Source organism: Paralichthys olivaceus, chromosome 22, assembly GCF_024713975.1.
Source record: "Paralichthys olivaceus isolate ysfri-2021 chromosome 22, ASM2471397v2, whole genome shotgun sequence".
In the NCBI taxonomy this organism is placed as follows: Eukaryota; Metazoa; Chordata; class Actinopteri; order Pleuronectiformes; family Paralichthyidae; genus Paralichthys; species Paralichthys olivaceus.
This window is the reverse complement of record NC_091114.1, coordinates 14,371,532-14,386,601: the sequence shown is the minus strand read 5'-3', so window position 1 is coordinate 14,386,601 and position 15,070 is coordinate 14,371,532. Positions and strand designations below refer to the sequence as shown.

Genomic DNA, 15,070 nt, shown 5'->3' with positions numbered 1-15,070 from the left:
CCGCGGCTGCTCCACTCGGTCCCGGACGGTCCCGCGGGGCCCGGACGTCACTTCGGCCGCTGCAGCTGCGCCGTGCTCGGGTGAACTTGTCCCGGGTCGTCGAGCTGAGCTCCCGCGGCCGCTCGGATGTTCCGCGACGACGCAAACAACAACAACAACAGCAGCAGCAGCAGCGGGAACAATGTCGGAGTTTTAACCTCCCCGTGAACATTCTGCGGTTTGGACCCGGCTCCGATTCACTCCACCGAGGAGAACACCGGGGAGCCCCGAGCAGACATGGCCGAGGCTCGGTCCGAGGAAGAGGAGGAAAACATGAGGGAGAGCCGGGAACAAGTGGTCCGACGACAGCCCCACACCTCCGGAGGTAAGAGAGCCAAACTGTCCCCGGACAGTCGTCACGTTTATTCAGATTCCACCTGTTACACATTCAGACAAGTTGTCACCGGTTAGAATGGAAGGAGAACATGAATCACCTCCATGGTCCAGATATCAGCTCATTGGGTTGTTTTGTTCTTCATGTTTCCATGAATGGGATCCTCGTGTCTCCTGCAGGACACGTCTGTGATATTTGTTGTCTCCCTGTTAAAAGTCTCATAGGACTGATGAGCCGGATTGAAAATACATCACCAAGTTATTGGTTCAGTTCACTCAATGTTAAATTATAGTATTTTCCAACCCAATGACTAATGGATCGATTATTTAAATAATGAGTAGATAAACCTAAGAAGTAAATAATGAAAATGAGTGAATAGTCGATTAGAGTTGATCAACAGATTTAACCTGCAACTTTATTTTTAATTTATAAAAAGTTTTGTGACTGTTTCAAACTATGAGCCAAATGATTTATCATTCAACAAGCAGGTTAATCCCTTCAGGAAATAATGACTTTGAATTAAAAGTCAAGAAACAATAAATCAATTATTTAAACTATTACTTTAAGAAGATAAATATTTCAAAAACTGACTGGTTCCAGCTTCTTAAATGTGAGTATTTGCTTGTCATCGCTTCGTTTTAGACTCAACAGGCAGTTTGAATTTGTTAACTTTGTGTTTATAGGAACCACGATGTCTTTATAAAAACCTTCTTCGTACGTTTCATAGACTGAAATCTCTTCCTGGATGCTCACGGTCTCAAACTGCTGATCTGAGATCCAGAGTGCGGGTGAACTTCACTGTGTGAGACTGTGGGTGTAACCCGCTCAAACCCAAAGCAATAAATTCTTGTAACAACATGCGAATATGTCATCATTTGGCTCAAAGTTCACACACACACACGCACACACACACACATTCCCAGTTGGCTGTAATGGGGCAGGCCTGTGCCAAGACTTAAAACCATTATGTACAAGTCTCATTCAGAGAAACACAAGGGATAATTTAACATGTCTCAAGTGTGTGTGTGTAAGACAAGCGTATAATTTCACCATCACCTCATCCCTCTGTTTAGGACCGGGCGTATTTTCGCAAATGACAAACACATCCTGTGTCTTTCTTCTCAAATGCGACAATTACAGAAACTAGGTCCAGATCGCAATAGTTTGTTTTTTATTTCTCATTTTCCAGAATGTTGTTTATATGCAGGCTGTGTTGAAGTACAAAGATATAAACAACTTAACATGAGGGTTTTATCCAAATCTCCCTCCAGGATGACGTCTTTCCCACTTGAGCTTTACATCATAGTCTATAAAGATGGACGACATGACAGCTTTCACAAGTGAAGCCAAAATATCTGGTTGGCCCCCTGGTGGCCGGCTGCAGCATAGGTCACGTATCCAAACCTCCTCGTTAACAGAAGTTAACTGTTGATGATATGAAAACGGACTTGATGATTGACAGCTGTGACTGATTTCGTTTTTGTGCAAAGTGGTAGAAGTGGAGATGCATCGTCCATCTTTATTTACAGTCTGTACTTGATAAATAGACGAGGTAGAGTTTCCATTAAGTCTTGTTGCTGCGAGGAAAGTGACATTTCCTGTTTTCTGTTTGTTTTGAATGAAGAGAAGAGGAAATAGGCAGTAGCAGCGGCTCAGACAGGTGATATCAGGTGACAGTTGATAACAGAAACTCCACAGCAACGAGAATTGAGCGGCTGTAGTTCCAAGCACACCTTTAAATGATCACAAACAAAACAGTTTTTCACGATACAAGATAATTATTATCACACTTACAAACCAAACAAGTGAAAAAGTCATTGTGAAGAAAGATGGAGTAGTAATAATGATAAATACAGGAATAATACAATTTGTATTTACCAAAAATACACAATAATAGGAGAAAGATAAGGAGCAGATATGTGGATTGTAGCACAAGCTGAATTCTTATGGCACAGATTAAATGTCTTGTGGCCTGGGGGGGGGGGTGTTCCTGGTTTCAGCCATTACTTCTGTCCAGTAGCAACAACAACATAGAAATCCACGTGTCAGTGCTGTTAGTTCACCAGCTGATGCTCATACGAACTGTGAACGAGCTTCAGTGTGGACGAAACACACCGGGAGCATGTGTTGCTCCGAGTCTCAGTCAGCTGCTGTTGTGAATCATGTCATCGTGAGAAGCTGAAGTCTCTGAGTTTAAATCCAATGTGTTTCAAAAGCTTTTATTTCTCACATTTTGTTCCCAAGAGCTGCAAATACTAAACTCTGGAAAGCACCAACAATCGGGTTGCGTGTTTGCGTGCAGCATTCCTGCCTGTGGTTCTGCCTCCTGTGTGCGGCTTTAACGACAATCTGTGATTAATTTTTTTTGGGGGCGTCTCCTTGTTTACCACGAGGTTTGTGTTCAGCCGCTCCTTAGCTTTGGGGAAAATATGCAGCGTAATCAAAATGTTGAAAGTCACTGTCTCGGGTCAAATTACACCTGAGTTCATAAAAGTTCTAACTGATGTTAGAAGAAGTGAAGAAACTGATGTTTGAAAAGTGAAAGATGTTGACAACAGACACTGCTCGTTCAGTGTGAACGTGGTGAGGTCATGCGTTGCTGAACTGCATTGTGGTTCTGCTACATCTTCCATAAAAGTCTTTTTCCTTTTTAATGACGTTTCCTTCCACAAAGCATTAAATCCCTTTAGCGCTCGTCTCTCACCTCCAACCTTCCCCCCCTTGGTGCCAGCTGGGAGGATCCAACAGATGACGAGCGCTGCGGGGAAATTTTGCTGCGCTGTGCATTTGCACGTTTGAACGCAGCTCCGGCACAGAGCTCAGCCGGCCTGCTTCAGATCAAGCATCTGGAAGTGTTAAAGGTCCTGATGACTCCAGCAGAATCCCAACCGCAGCCAATCGCAGCCCCGCTTCCTGTATGGTAGCTGCCAATCAGAAAGCTGGGCGTTCCGGTCTGACGTTTAGAGAAGGAGAGAAGTAGAGAAGAAGAGGACAGAGTGGAGGAAAGAGAAATTTTCACTTTTCAACAGAAGAATAAAAAGGATACGAGCAAATCTTTTCCGAACACGTCAACACTTAGTGTCTGTGGTCGCCACCGGGAGCCGAGGTGTGTTGTGATGTGAAGAGGAAAGGAGGTAGGAAATGTTCACAGAGAGAAAAAAGTCCTGTCCTCTTTCTTTTCTTTGTTCACCTTGAAAAGGTGATGACAGGAGGTTCAGGACACGTTTTATTACTTGTTTTTTAGCGCTCGTCAAACTAATGTCACCAGAGGACGGTGATGTGACTCCTTTTATTGTGTTTAATTTTGAAGCAGGGATGTTAAAACAGGATGGCAAAGTAGGCAATTATTTGGGGGGGGGCCCTGAGAACGGCCGGTCCACAGAACCGTGAATTTTGTGAGAACCCCCATAAATTCAGCAACGGACCGGAGATAACACAACGACGTCATGGTCCGAACCCCCCTAACGAGGCCCCATGCTGCTAACGCTCCAAAAGTTTCGTCATGTTAGAGGTTTGGTTAAAACTAGAATGTCTTGGTTTATTGCATGGCCCCCCCAGGTCCCTCATGCCTGGGGCCCCCAGAGTCCCTTGAAACTTTGCTGATTTCTTTATGTCAAAGTGAAACATGTTTTTGACGAACACAAGTATTAATCACAATCTCTCTCTCTCTCTCTCTCTCCGCAGGTCGTCCTGACAGACGTAAGCCCGAGCATCGTCACAGGTAAAAGGTTTTTCTTCTTCCTCAGCCTCTTTGGCTCCGTCCACACGTTAGAGGGGAACTCCAATGATTTTCCATTTTACTTCCATAAAGTCAAAATTTAAACAGCAAAGTCCAAAGTATCCTGAATTTTGGTCCCTTGCGTAGGAGAGGTCCAAAAATCCTGTGGCCTACATTTCCCATAATGCAACCTCTGGGAAATAGGGTTAGCTTCACGATGTGGAGGTGGAAGTACAGCCATCTTTGGTGGAAGTTGAAAATGTGTTCTGCCAACAGTGAAGAAGAAGGAACTTAGAACCTCCAACTCACTAAGTTCAGATACAAACACATTGAAAACCTTGATTTGACAAATTCAATTCTCACAGAAAGACATCTGCCGAACTCAGAAACTACATATATGTCATTTTAGTTATTTTATTATTATCAGTCTCTTATTTTGCTGTTTCATCATGAATTTCCTTCGGGATCAATAAAGTATCTATCTGTCTGTATCAGGGGGATTTCCACTGTTTCACGACCTTCTACTTTTGTTTCTCTCTTTTTAAAGCAAAGTAAACCAAACTTGAGGCTCTGCTTCCCCAATACACACACACACACACACACACACACACACACACACACACACACAAACACTCTTCTAAACCCTGTGACTTCTCTGGCTAGTTGCTATGCCAACCGACCAACAGCCCAAATACTTTCAGGAGTGTGTCAGACCCAGAGACACAAGGGGGCGGGGGTGGGGTTTTCTCTCGCATGTGTGAGTAGATTTTCTTTAGCGACGCTTCAAACGCAGAAGAATAGATTCGCTTGTAGATCACAAACCTGTCACAGGCGAGATCGGAAAGATCGGAACGTTCAAAGACGTGTTGCCACGCGCGGGTCACATCAGCACCTGGAAACAGTCGCGGTGGGACAAGGTTTACTTCCATGTTTTACTGCTGAAATGCGTCACTGTTGCTATGGTTACACCAGGTGTCTCCTGAAAAGTGAAGCCAAATCGACTGGATCTCCTGACTCCTCGACAGCCTCCGGCCCGTTTGTCAAGAGCGGAACATGAACAGTGTTTACGAAGACAGAATTAGCATTGAGTTCAAATTGGTATCATCTGTTTTTGTCTAAATAAAATCAGCGTCATGAAGAGTCATTTACCAGGTTTTAGCTCAGTGTTCTGTCCAACCCACTATTTTTTTCTTTTTCCAGTGAACAGTCAGAAATGGAAAGGGGAGGAAAAGAGGAGTATTTTTCCATCAGTGTTGACAGTGAAGCAGAGAGTTTGGAGGGTTTGGACAGTGTCAGGGGTGAGTCACGTTGGTTTACAGCTCCGTGAGAAAGAGAGACAAACAGAGACAAAGAGCAGAAAACAGTTAGAAAGACTGAGCCTGAGAGAGACGAAGTTGCAGAAGGACGTCTGACCTCCTTCTGTCGTCTGGGTGAGTCCCTGCATCACAGCAACGACTTCTCTCTTTGTGTGGGAAGTATTTTTGGCTTCTTTCTGAACCTCGAGCTGCTGAAATATCTGTGAATCAGTTTGATCGGTCTGGATGCCAACTGTTGACGTCTCCCCACTCTTTCTTTCTTTCTCTGCTGTGCTAAGAGAAACATGACTTCAGCAAGTTCTTTGTTCTGAAAGTTAAAAAAAGAAAAAAAAGAAGATCATTGAAGAAAACCACAGAGGGTTTTAGTTAAACAAAGTGGAGCAACATAAAAAATAAAAAAAAGAGGTGCGGACATTTCTCTCTGGTGTCTGTTGTGATTGGAGGAGGAGGAGAAAACATTGAGCGAGCAGGTTTGTTACGCCCACAGCTTGACCAGCATGACCTCCATGTTTTCTGTCCGTATGACACGTTGTGGTTTCACTCTCTCTCTCTTTCTGTGTTTTGACTTTTTACACAGGAGAGAAAAACTTTTGATGCGTTTAGGGAATCGAGAGCCTGAAGAAGGCCGACTGAAGTTTAGGGAATTAAAGTAATTCAGAAATTCCCATCACACACACAATGAAGTGGAACTTAATTTCGTTAGAGGAAGGCAGCGAACCCTCAGCCCCTAGAGAAGAAAAAAAATGACGTCATGAAAAATGTGGATGTGTGGAGTTCCGATACTGAGAGAGTGGGTGGGACGAGCGAGCTATGTTTGTCACTGGAAAACAGAGGGAGAGAGGAGAGAGAGAGAGAGATTTACAGAGGGAGATGATGGAAACTGAGGTTAAATAATGCGACTCACAGTTTCCGTTTTTTCCTCTCTCTCTCTCTCTCTGTAGCCAGGGTCCTCTCTCGTCCATCAGAGCTGCCATCAAAAGAAGTGAGTGAAGTTCTCCTTTTACATCTAATTTAGTCACAGTGTCTTGACTAGAATTTCAAATGTTTAAATCCAGCGGAGGTTAAACAAGCTTGTGATGAAATCAAAATTTCCCAGTCAACCTTTTTAAAGCTGCCAAACCAACAGACTGTTTGATAACTTCCCCTGGATTTTCAGCCTCTGCTCGTTTCCTTCACTTCACTCGTCTCTATTTAACTCTGAGCTGTTTCCCGTCCGTCAGCCTCCACCAGGTCGACCTCTCTCTCCGAGACGTCCACTCCCAGAGAGCGAGACAGGGACCGAGAGCGGGACAGGAGGTGAGACGCTGCTGGATCTCCCAATCATCTTCTTCTGAATCGTTACGTGAAAGTGAAAAGGCTCACATCAAGTTGTGCAGTCAGTAAAAGACTAGTTTCAGTCAACTGACGTGACCTGGTCGTCCAGCTGCTTCCTGCCTCACATTCCAAACATTTATAAACATTTATAAACTATAATCTCATCGTTCACACTCATGTTACTGTGAGTGGTTTAAGTTTCACTGAGGTCGTACCCTCATCACGCTTGTCTTTGAAGTTCTAAAAATAAAAAAAAACTTTTATCATGTCTCTGCGCCGGAAACGGCCAGAGGCCAGTGTCCAGGCCAATGTTTTAAAGTTTTCCATCCAAAAAAAGAGTTGTCATGAATCTGATATTTGATTAAAAGCTTGGCCGTTTCACCTTTTTCATAATTTGACCTGAAACATTAATTTGTCAACTGTAAGAATCTCTATTCACAGATGTGTCCCTGACTCCTTGCTAACTGTACTTGTTGCCAGGCGACCGGAGATCACCATCCTGTCTGCAGAGCCGCTGGCCTCCACCTCCTGGTTCCCAGGGGCCTCTGGAGGCTTCCCACCTCCCCCTCCTCCTGCCGCACAGATCTGGGGACCCACCATCCCTCCATCCATACAGGTAACCGTCGACTTCATCTGAACTGGGTTGAAATGGAACGAAAAATTAAAAAAACAAATAGTTTCACAAGGATAAGTAAAAAGCATGGATACAAAAAGAGGGTGAACAGCATGTTACTCTCCCTCAGCCGCCTCCTTCGTACGAGGAGGTGATCAGGGAGAAGACACAGGAGCAGGTTCTCCTGCCTTCTTCTTCTTCCTCTTCATCCTCATCCTCAACCGCATCACGTCCAATTTCCACAACAACCATCGCCACACAGACTGACCCAGGATCTGCTCCTGATCCACTGGACCCTCAGGGCGAGTGCTGCTTTTTATTTTTCACATGACTCTGACATTTTGTTTGTGAATATTTACGAGAATAATTTGTTCCTCTGTAGTGAGAAGACCGGTGAGACCACCAAGACCCTCCCCTCATCCCCACCCTCCCAAATCATCTCACATCGATGACATCACCACCACCGGCAGCCGATCAACGTCCCTGAACAGTGACTGTGTCGGAACAAACACGGAGCCCGAGAAGGTCACGCACGCTTCGGCTCACGCACAGCGCTGTGACGTCCTCACGGAGCTTTCTTCACCTTTGACCTCGACCACTTGTGCTCAAACTGTCCAGGGGGATCCGGCTTCTGCTGTAGTTGACTCTTCCTCTTCTTCTCAAGTCCCGTTGGAGCGTCCTAGACCACGCCCTCGCTCTAAGCTCGGTGTCCAGCCAATCAGCAGGAGCGAGGTCAAAGTTCAGACTCTGGTCAAGCTACGTGAGGACGGTTTGGCCACGCTCGCCGCCCGTGCTCAAGCTGACACCACCAGCCAAGAAGTTAGTCAGGGGAAGTACCTGCAGGAGCTGCTCGAGGCGTTTAGCTCAGACGACTGGGGTTTTCCTGATCACCGCAGCGACAGCAGCGGGCACAGTCAGTCAGAAAGCGAGGAAGAGGACGAGGACATGGCGGAGCTGAGAGCGAGGATACAAGCGTTCGAGCAGCAGCAGGTGGCTGATGGGAGCTGTGGGGACAGTAACGACAGAGACTTTGTTATGACAAAGAGACCTGAACCTCGGCCTCGCCCTCGTCTCCAACCGGCAAAATCTGCCCCTCCCATTGTCGCCCCAAAACCCAAAAACTTTTCACACACTTCCAAACCATCCAGCAAAGTCTTCTGGGAAGATGGTGGTCTGCCAGCAGTGGTGGCGGAGTCGGCTGCGCAGAAAACAAATGAATCTCTGTCCGAGGAGTCGAACGCTGAGACTCAAACGTCCGTAGAGTCAACGCCTTGTGTCCTGAAACCTGCTGCAGCACCTTCAAAACCCTCAGTTGCACCAAAACCACAGTGTCCTCCGGAAACACTCCCGTCATCTAACATCGCTTCTCCTGCTTCGGCCCCCGTCCCGGCCCCCAGGCCCCCTCCGCCCAAACTCACACCCTCTCTCAGTGACGCTCCAAACCCCAAACCTCCGCCCAGACCCCCGGTCGCCCCCAGGGCCTGCACTGCAGCAGCACAACAGGATAAGAGCACCACAGCTGGGCAAACCATCCCGACTCTTCCCCCGAGACCCTCAGTGGAGGTCAGCGGTGGAGCGCAGGCCGAGCATCAGGCTGAGGAGACGCCGGACGATGCAAAACAAACTGGTGGGTGTTATTCCACTGTTTTAATCTGTACCTCCGCCCGCAGACAGTGGGGACTTCGAAAACATAGTGAAGGATTTGATATTTTATTAGTTATGCGAATGTATCTGTCAGTTATTTATTAGCGTGAGCCTCAGTCACTCTAAACTCTTCACTTCCACTTCTCTGATTCTTGTTGTTTCAGTGAAAGTAGGAAGTCTTCGTCCAGGCGTCCCGGCCAAACCGGCAGCACTGACCTCACCACGCAGAGCCAGCGGTAAGAGTGAGTGTGTGTGTGTGAGAGAACAGTAATCTGGATGTAGCTGAAGCACAATGAAGCATTTGAGAGCTTACAGACGTAAATCATGTGTCGTTGTTATGTGGCTGAAATATGCAAACGTGGAGACATTTTGTGTGTGTGTGTGTGTGTGTGTGTGTGTGTGTGTGTGTGTGTGTGTGTGTGTGTGTGTGTGTGTGTGTGTGTGTGTGTGTGTGTGTGTGTGTGTGTGTGTGTGTGTGTGTGTGTGTGTGTTACATTATGCAATCCAAACATTGTGAAGACAAATGCTGTGATTGTGTAAGGAGAAAAAGAGCCCCCTCTGTTTGTCAGAATGAACCTCTGTTCATCCTTTGTCTGAAATGCTCTTGTTCCCGCCCCCCAACATGCAAGTCTGCTCTGATAGGTCAACTGTCTAGAGAGTGTCAGAAATGTCACGCCGCCCTAGGCTTCCAGATTAACTGTACAAAGTGTGTGTGTGGAGATTTCGTGCTCAATAAAGTTAATAATAACCAGTTTTGTTGTGTGTTTTTTTTTCTCTAACTTCCTAAAACGTAAATTCCACTATTGTTCATTAACTTCACCTTCTGACATGAATAAGAAGTAATGATGAAATAGATTTATAACGTATTTTGACGTCTACTCTGTACCTGCAGCTCCAAATCTGGCTCCCAAACCTACTGGAACTTCACCGACGCCTCCGGATCCAAACCCGGTCTCATCCAAATCTGCAGCTGCTCCGGCTCTCACCCCCAAACCATCAGGACCGCCAGCCGCCACTGCCACTCCGGTTCCAGCCAAACCCCCCGTCACAGCACCGGCTCCGTCCCTGAGGAAAAGCCCCGTGATCCAACATAAAGCAGAAACTACCAGAGCTGCAAACCCCTCAGACCCTCCTCTTCCTCGTCGGTAAGACGGAGATTTCCTGAGTCTAAACACTCTGATAATCCAGAAGGAGCATAAACGGTCAAATGTGATTCTACCATCCCGGTGAGGATGTCTGTTAATTAAATAGGAATTATGTTGCTCGGCATCGACTGGAGTCATTTCCCCCGTCGCTCTGGAACGACAAGAATGTGCTCAGTAACTCCGTATTTATTCCAGACGACTCGATGTGAGAGCTGCTGCTGCTCAGTGTAGATAAAAATCAAGCACAGATAAACAAACAGTCTGTTGATTCACAACATTTACACTGAAGTAAGTTAAGGTTGAGGGAAAAACACATAACAGGAGACTCAATGTTTTTCAGTGTTTCTTTCCTCCGTGCCAGCGACACCTAGTGGCCGAAGCCATTATGTCTTCAGGCAGTCCATCACATTTCTGTCATCCTGATATCTCGAGAACACCTCGAGGGAATTTCTTAAACTTTAGTTCAAACTCTTTCTGGGACTCAGACAGGAGCTCGTCTCCCTCACAAAAATGTTGAATATCATCTGACACCACAGACACTACAGACACTACAGACACCACAGACACTACAGGCACCACAGACACCACAGACCCAGGAGCTGTGTTTTCTCCTCCATGTTAAAATTCACCAGTTCACCTGAGTCACTCTGTCCTCCTCAGGCCCTCAGGTGAAAAGCTCCTCCCCCTCCGTCCTCCACCAATCAAGTCCATTCCCGGGCGACCGCCGCCTCCGTCCGTCAACTCGACCTCCTCAGCCAACCAGGTCCCTCTGCCTTCCAAAGCCACTCCCGCTCTCTCCGTGTCACCAGCCGCCCAGAGTTCACAGACCACTCCCCATCCCGTAACAGCCAATCAGCTGCCTGCTCAGAGGGTCACAAAAAGAGGACCCCCTCTGCCCCCCCGGCCTAAACCTGGACATCCTCTCTATACCAGCTACACGGTGTGTGGACACACACACACACACACACACACACACACACACACACACACATACAAGTTCATTTACCTTGAGGCCTGAGGTGTGTTATTTCACATTGTTGCCATAGAAACAGGAAGTCCTGATTGTCCTGGACGACCCGCTGCCCTCAGAGCGTCTCCCTGATGAAGGAGTCAGTCAAACCTCCGTTGTCCCGCTCATCAACGCATCACAGTGTCTCCTGGACTTGGACACACAACCAGAGCCTGTCCCCGATCAGGACGGCCAATCGAAACCTTCCCTGGAGGACGTCGGCCTGTCGGAGTCACAGGTGACTCAACAGCTTTTCTCTGTGGTGTTGATTTATTATTTGATGTGTTTAAGGTTGATGAATATATGTTTATATATTTATTATTGACTAAGACCTGGTTTAAAACACTAAATTCATCACAAGATAAAAAACTTTTCTGAACGATGTTTTTCAGTCCATCCTCCCTGTGCAGCCTCCTGAGCAGAAAGAACAGCCGGACCCTCCTCCCGTCAGGTCCGACGCACAAACATCACGAACGACACAACGGACCCTGAATGCTCGCCCGTACTCAGTTGACCACGTTCTAATCTGTCTTGCGTTTCACAGCGGCCCTCGCTGCGTTGCCCTGTTCGACTACGAGGGAGAGGAGGGCGACGAGCTCACCTTCTCCCAGGGTGATGTCATCACCCTGCTTGAGCTCATAGGGCAGGAGTGGGGGCGTGGCCAGATCCACGGGCGAATAGGAATATTCCCCCTGAACTTCAGCGAGGTGGTGGAGCCGCTCCCACAAAAAACGCCATCGCTGGAGGAGACGACTAAAGCGGCAGCGACGGATACGACACTGACGGAAAATAACGGTGGGCTGAGGAAAATTATTAAAGGTGAAGATTTAATAATAAATGTTGCTTTATTTTGTACATTTGTCTTCCACAGAACCAAAGACGTCACAGGACTCAACCTCTGAGGTGAGTGTGTTTGACAGGGTGTGTTTTTATTGTGTTGCAGTATTTCCTCATACGTCAGAGGTTGTGTTTAAATGTGTGTGTGTGTGTTGTGTGTGTGTGTGTAGGTGGAGGAGTGGGCTGTGGCTCTGTTTGACTTCCCCGGTCAGACTGAAGAGGATCTGTCCTTCCACAAGGGGGCACTGATCCAAGTGACTAAGCACATAGACACTGAGTGGAGGAGAGGAAGACTGGAGGGGAGGGAGGGGCTTTACCCTGCTGCGTTCACACAGCCGCACCAGGGTACAACACACACACACACAAACACACACGGGACAAATAGTGTTTTACAAAATTCTCCCGCTGGTTTGACTCATCTCCCTGGCTGCACCAGGTGGGCGGGGTTTAGCACTCAAAATGACGCACCGGGGTTAAACAGTTTATCCAATCACAGCAGAGACGTTAGTTGCTGAGGTGCTGATTGGTCTGTTCACGAGTCAGTCTTCAGAAAAATGTAGTGGAATCCATCTTGATGAATCAGGATGTGAGTTGACCTGTAGCAGGCGGAATCATCAGCGATGAACTTGCTCTGTGTTTTGCCGCCAGTTTTTCTGACCCTTACTTTCTCTTCCTGTTTCCAGTCCAGCCAATCCCAGACCAGCTGACGGCGGTTAAAGGGGCGGGCAAAGCGTTGTTTGACTTCACGGCGGAGAGCGAGGACGAGCTCACATTAAAAGTACGAGAGCGTCGCGAGTAGCAGAGGTTTCGTGATCTCATTCTGAACCACAGACTGAAAATAAAGATGGACGACATGACAGCTACTAAATCGTCTCAATCCTCTGTGTTCAGCGTATTTTGGAGGAAGTGGAAACACGTCGTCATTCTTTACTTGCCGCCAAAAACAATGTTCATTACACAGACTTAAAAACAGCTCCCCTCTCCCTCTGTGTCCCCCTGCAGGTCGGTGACATTATAACACAGGTGGAGTTTGTGGATGAGCAGTGGATTCTGGGAGTCGTGGGTGGGAGACGTGGGATATTTCCGAAAAACTACATTTCTCTTCTCTGACGAGGAAACAGCAGAGAGGATTTTTAAAGAAAGATTGACTTCCTGCGTCCGCAGCTGCTCTCGGTCAAACGGGCGGGAAACTGCGCCGCCACCGACAGACACACGGACTGTGGTTTTTTTTTAAATTTCTTTTTCTTTTTCCCCAAAACTGATCAGTTAATTTTCTGGTCGGCTTTTAAAGATCGTTTTGTCACTGAACTGAAGGAACACGACAACGAACGAGACGGACGGCTTAACGACGGAGTAGAACTGGTATCGTGTCGTCACGGATGTTTCCTCTGTGGAACTGGATTTGACTTTTATTTTGGATTTGATTCATGGACTCTGACAAGTGTTTTCACTGCGTCTGCCTTAAAGAGCCGACGTCTTCAGACGATCTCAGCTTCTCTTTTCTCCTCATCCTGCGTCAGTGTCCAGCTTTGATCGGGACGGTCCCAGCTCGGCGAGGGGTCGCCTGCGTCACTCATTTCATCTGTAACGTAGTGAAACATGAAGAGCGTCTCATCACGAGCAGATTAGAAACTGACTGAAACATCCACGTTGTTCAGCGGTGAGACGAGAGACAGGACGTAGTTCGTGTCCTGACAGGAAACAGACGCTGAATATTTTTCAAACTGTACAATTTGTTGATCCGAAGAACAAATATCGACTCGACCTTCTCTGAATTGTGAAGTTGTCTCTGGTACGTGTAGATATTTATGAAAGGTTGAACATATTTCATGGATGAATTCTAACAAAAAGCTTTTTAAAAAAAAAGATTTACGTTCCCGTTGAACTGGATCATTTTTCATGTGAAGGAGCGATGACAGAAACGTGTTTTTAGATTCAATTTCAAATTTGTCAAATCGTTAACAGTGACGAACAATAAACTTAATTGGTATTAATCTGATTAAAATGATTAAATTCATCGTTGATTATAACCTGGATTTAACGTCTGAGTGAACTAGAGACGGTTTATGACGAGTGATAAGAACCCGTCGGAGTTATTCTAGTAATGTTTCTTCTCAATCACGATATTTTTCTCGTAGTATTACATTATTCACTGGTGTGAGGTTTTATATCAGGCTGGTTCTCAAACATTTATGAGGCGCATGACAAATTATTGTACCTTTACTCTCTATCTTTAATTGTTCCTCAACATTTCCTTTTTTACAACGATACATTTCAAAAACAGCATCTCGTATTTCTGTGTCTTTGTTTCCTGAGTCGTTCTTTAGGTTTGAGTTACAGCGTCGTCACAACTAATTTCATTTCAACGTGAGAGAAAATCTTACAGGTTTCATCTGCATCAATGTAATGATGTGTGTGTTAAAGGTATTTCATGTGTAACCAAACATTCAAAGTTTTTAATCCAAATAAAATTCCTGAAAATTGCACATTTTATATTTAATGTCACGGTGACGTCACTAATTCTATTTCTTAAACGTCCCTGTTGTAAATAACGTAGCAGGAAGACGAGCGTGGCGACAACGCTGAGGGTTCACATGACGCCACAGCATCAGTTTTATTTTCACAGTCAAATGAATCTTTCCTTGATACAGTCAGGGTTTGTGTTTCCTCCAAACTCCCCCGATCCCAACAAACATACATGTTTCATATCAACACACATCAACATTACAGATCAGCAAAACATGTCTACAACATGTCTTCAAAACACTGCTGCTCTCACGTCTCCTTCCACTTTGAGCCAGGACTAGTTTTCCTAAAAGTGACACTTTGACCAAACACTGCGTCTCTGATTAGTTTTACATGAGTCTCTTCAGGAAGTCTGAGCAATGACAGCAAATTATTATTTATTCAGATTTGTTTTATCCACCAGGAATCCACCTCAGACTCCTTTTAGGAAAACCAGCCCGGTTTGGTTCATTAACCTAATTCTTCTACTGCACTTTATAAAAAAAGTTTCTGTCTAAAATGAGGCATGATGTGAAATGATCTCACACACACACACACACACACACATTGCATTTGATTATAAAACACACACTCAA

The 15,070-nt window shown here is 46.1% G+C and overlaps 1 protein-coding gene across 1 annotated transcript; it reads left to right on the top strand.

The window, feature by feature from the left end:
- Positions 1 to 44: 44 nt before the first annotated feature.
- Positions 45 to 14,453, top strand: LOC109644643 (SH3 domain-containing protein 19-like). The gene is made up of 17 exons (XM_069519031.1): positions 45 to 364; positions 4,058 to 4,094; positions 6,349 to 6,389; positions 6,628 to 6,703; positions 7,202 to 7,337; positions 7,465 to 7,636; positions 7,717 to 8,961; positions 9,143 to 9,214; positions 9,871 to 10,123; positions 10,784 to 11,063; positions 11,170 to 11,370; positions 11,525 to 11,583; positions 11,677 to 11,927; positions 12,004 to 12,035; positions 12,140 to 12,314; positions 12,653 to 12,747; positions 12,972 to 14,453. The coding sequence occupies exons 1-17, from the start codon at positions 277 to 279 to the stop codon at positions 13,077 to 13,079; spliced, it is 3,321 nt and encodes a 1,106-aa protein (XP_069375132.1). The 5' UTR covers positions 45 to 276; the 3' UTR covers positions 13,080 to 14,453.
- The last annotated feature ends 617 nt before the right edge of the window (positions 14,454 to 15,070 follow it).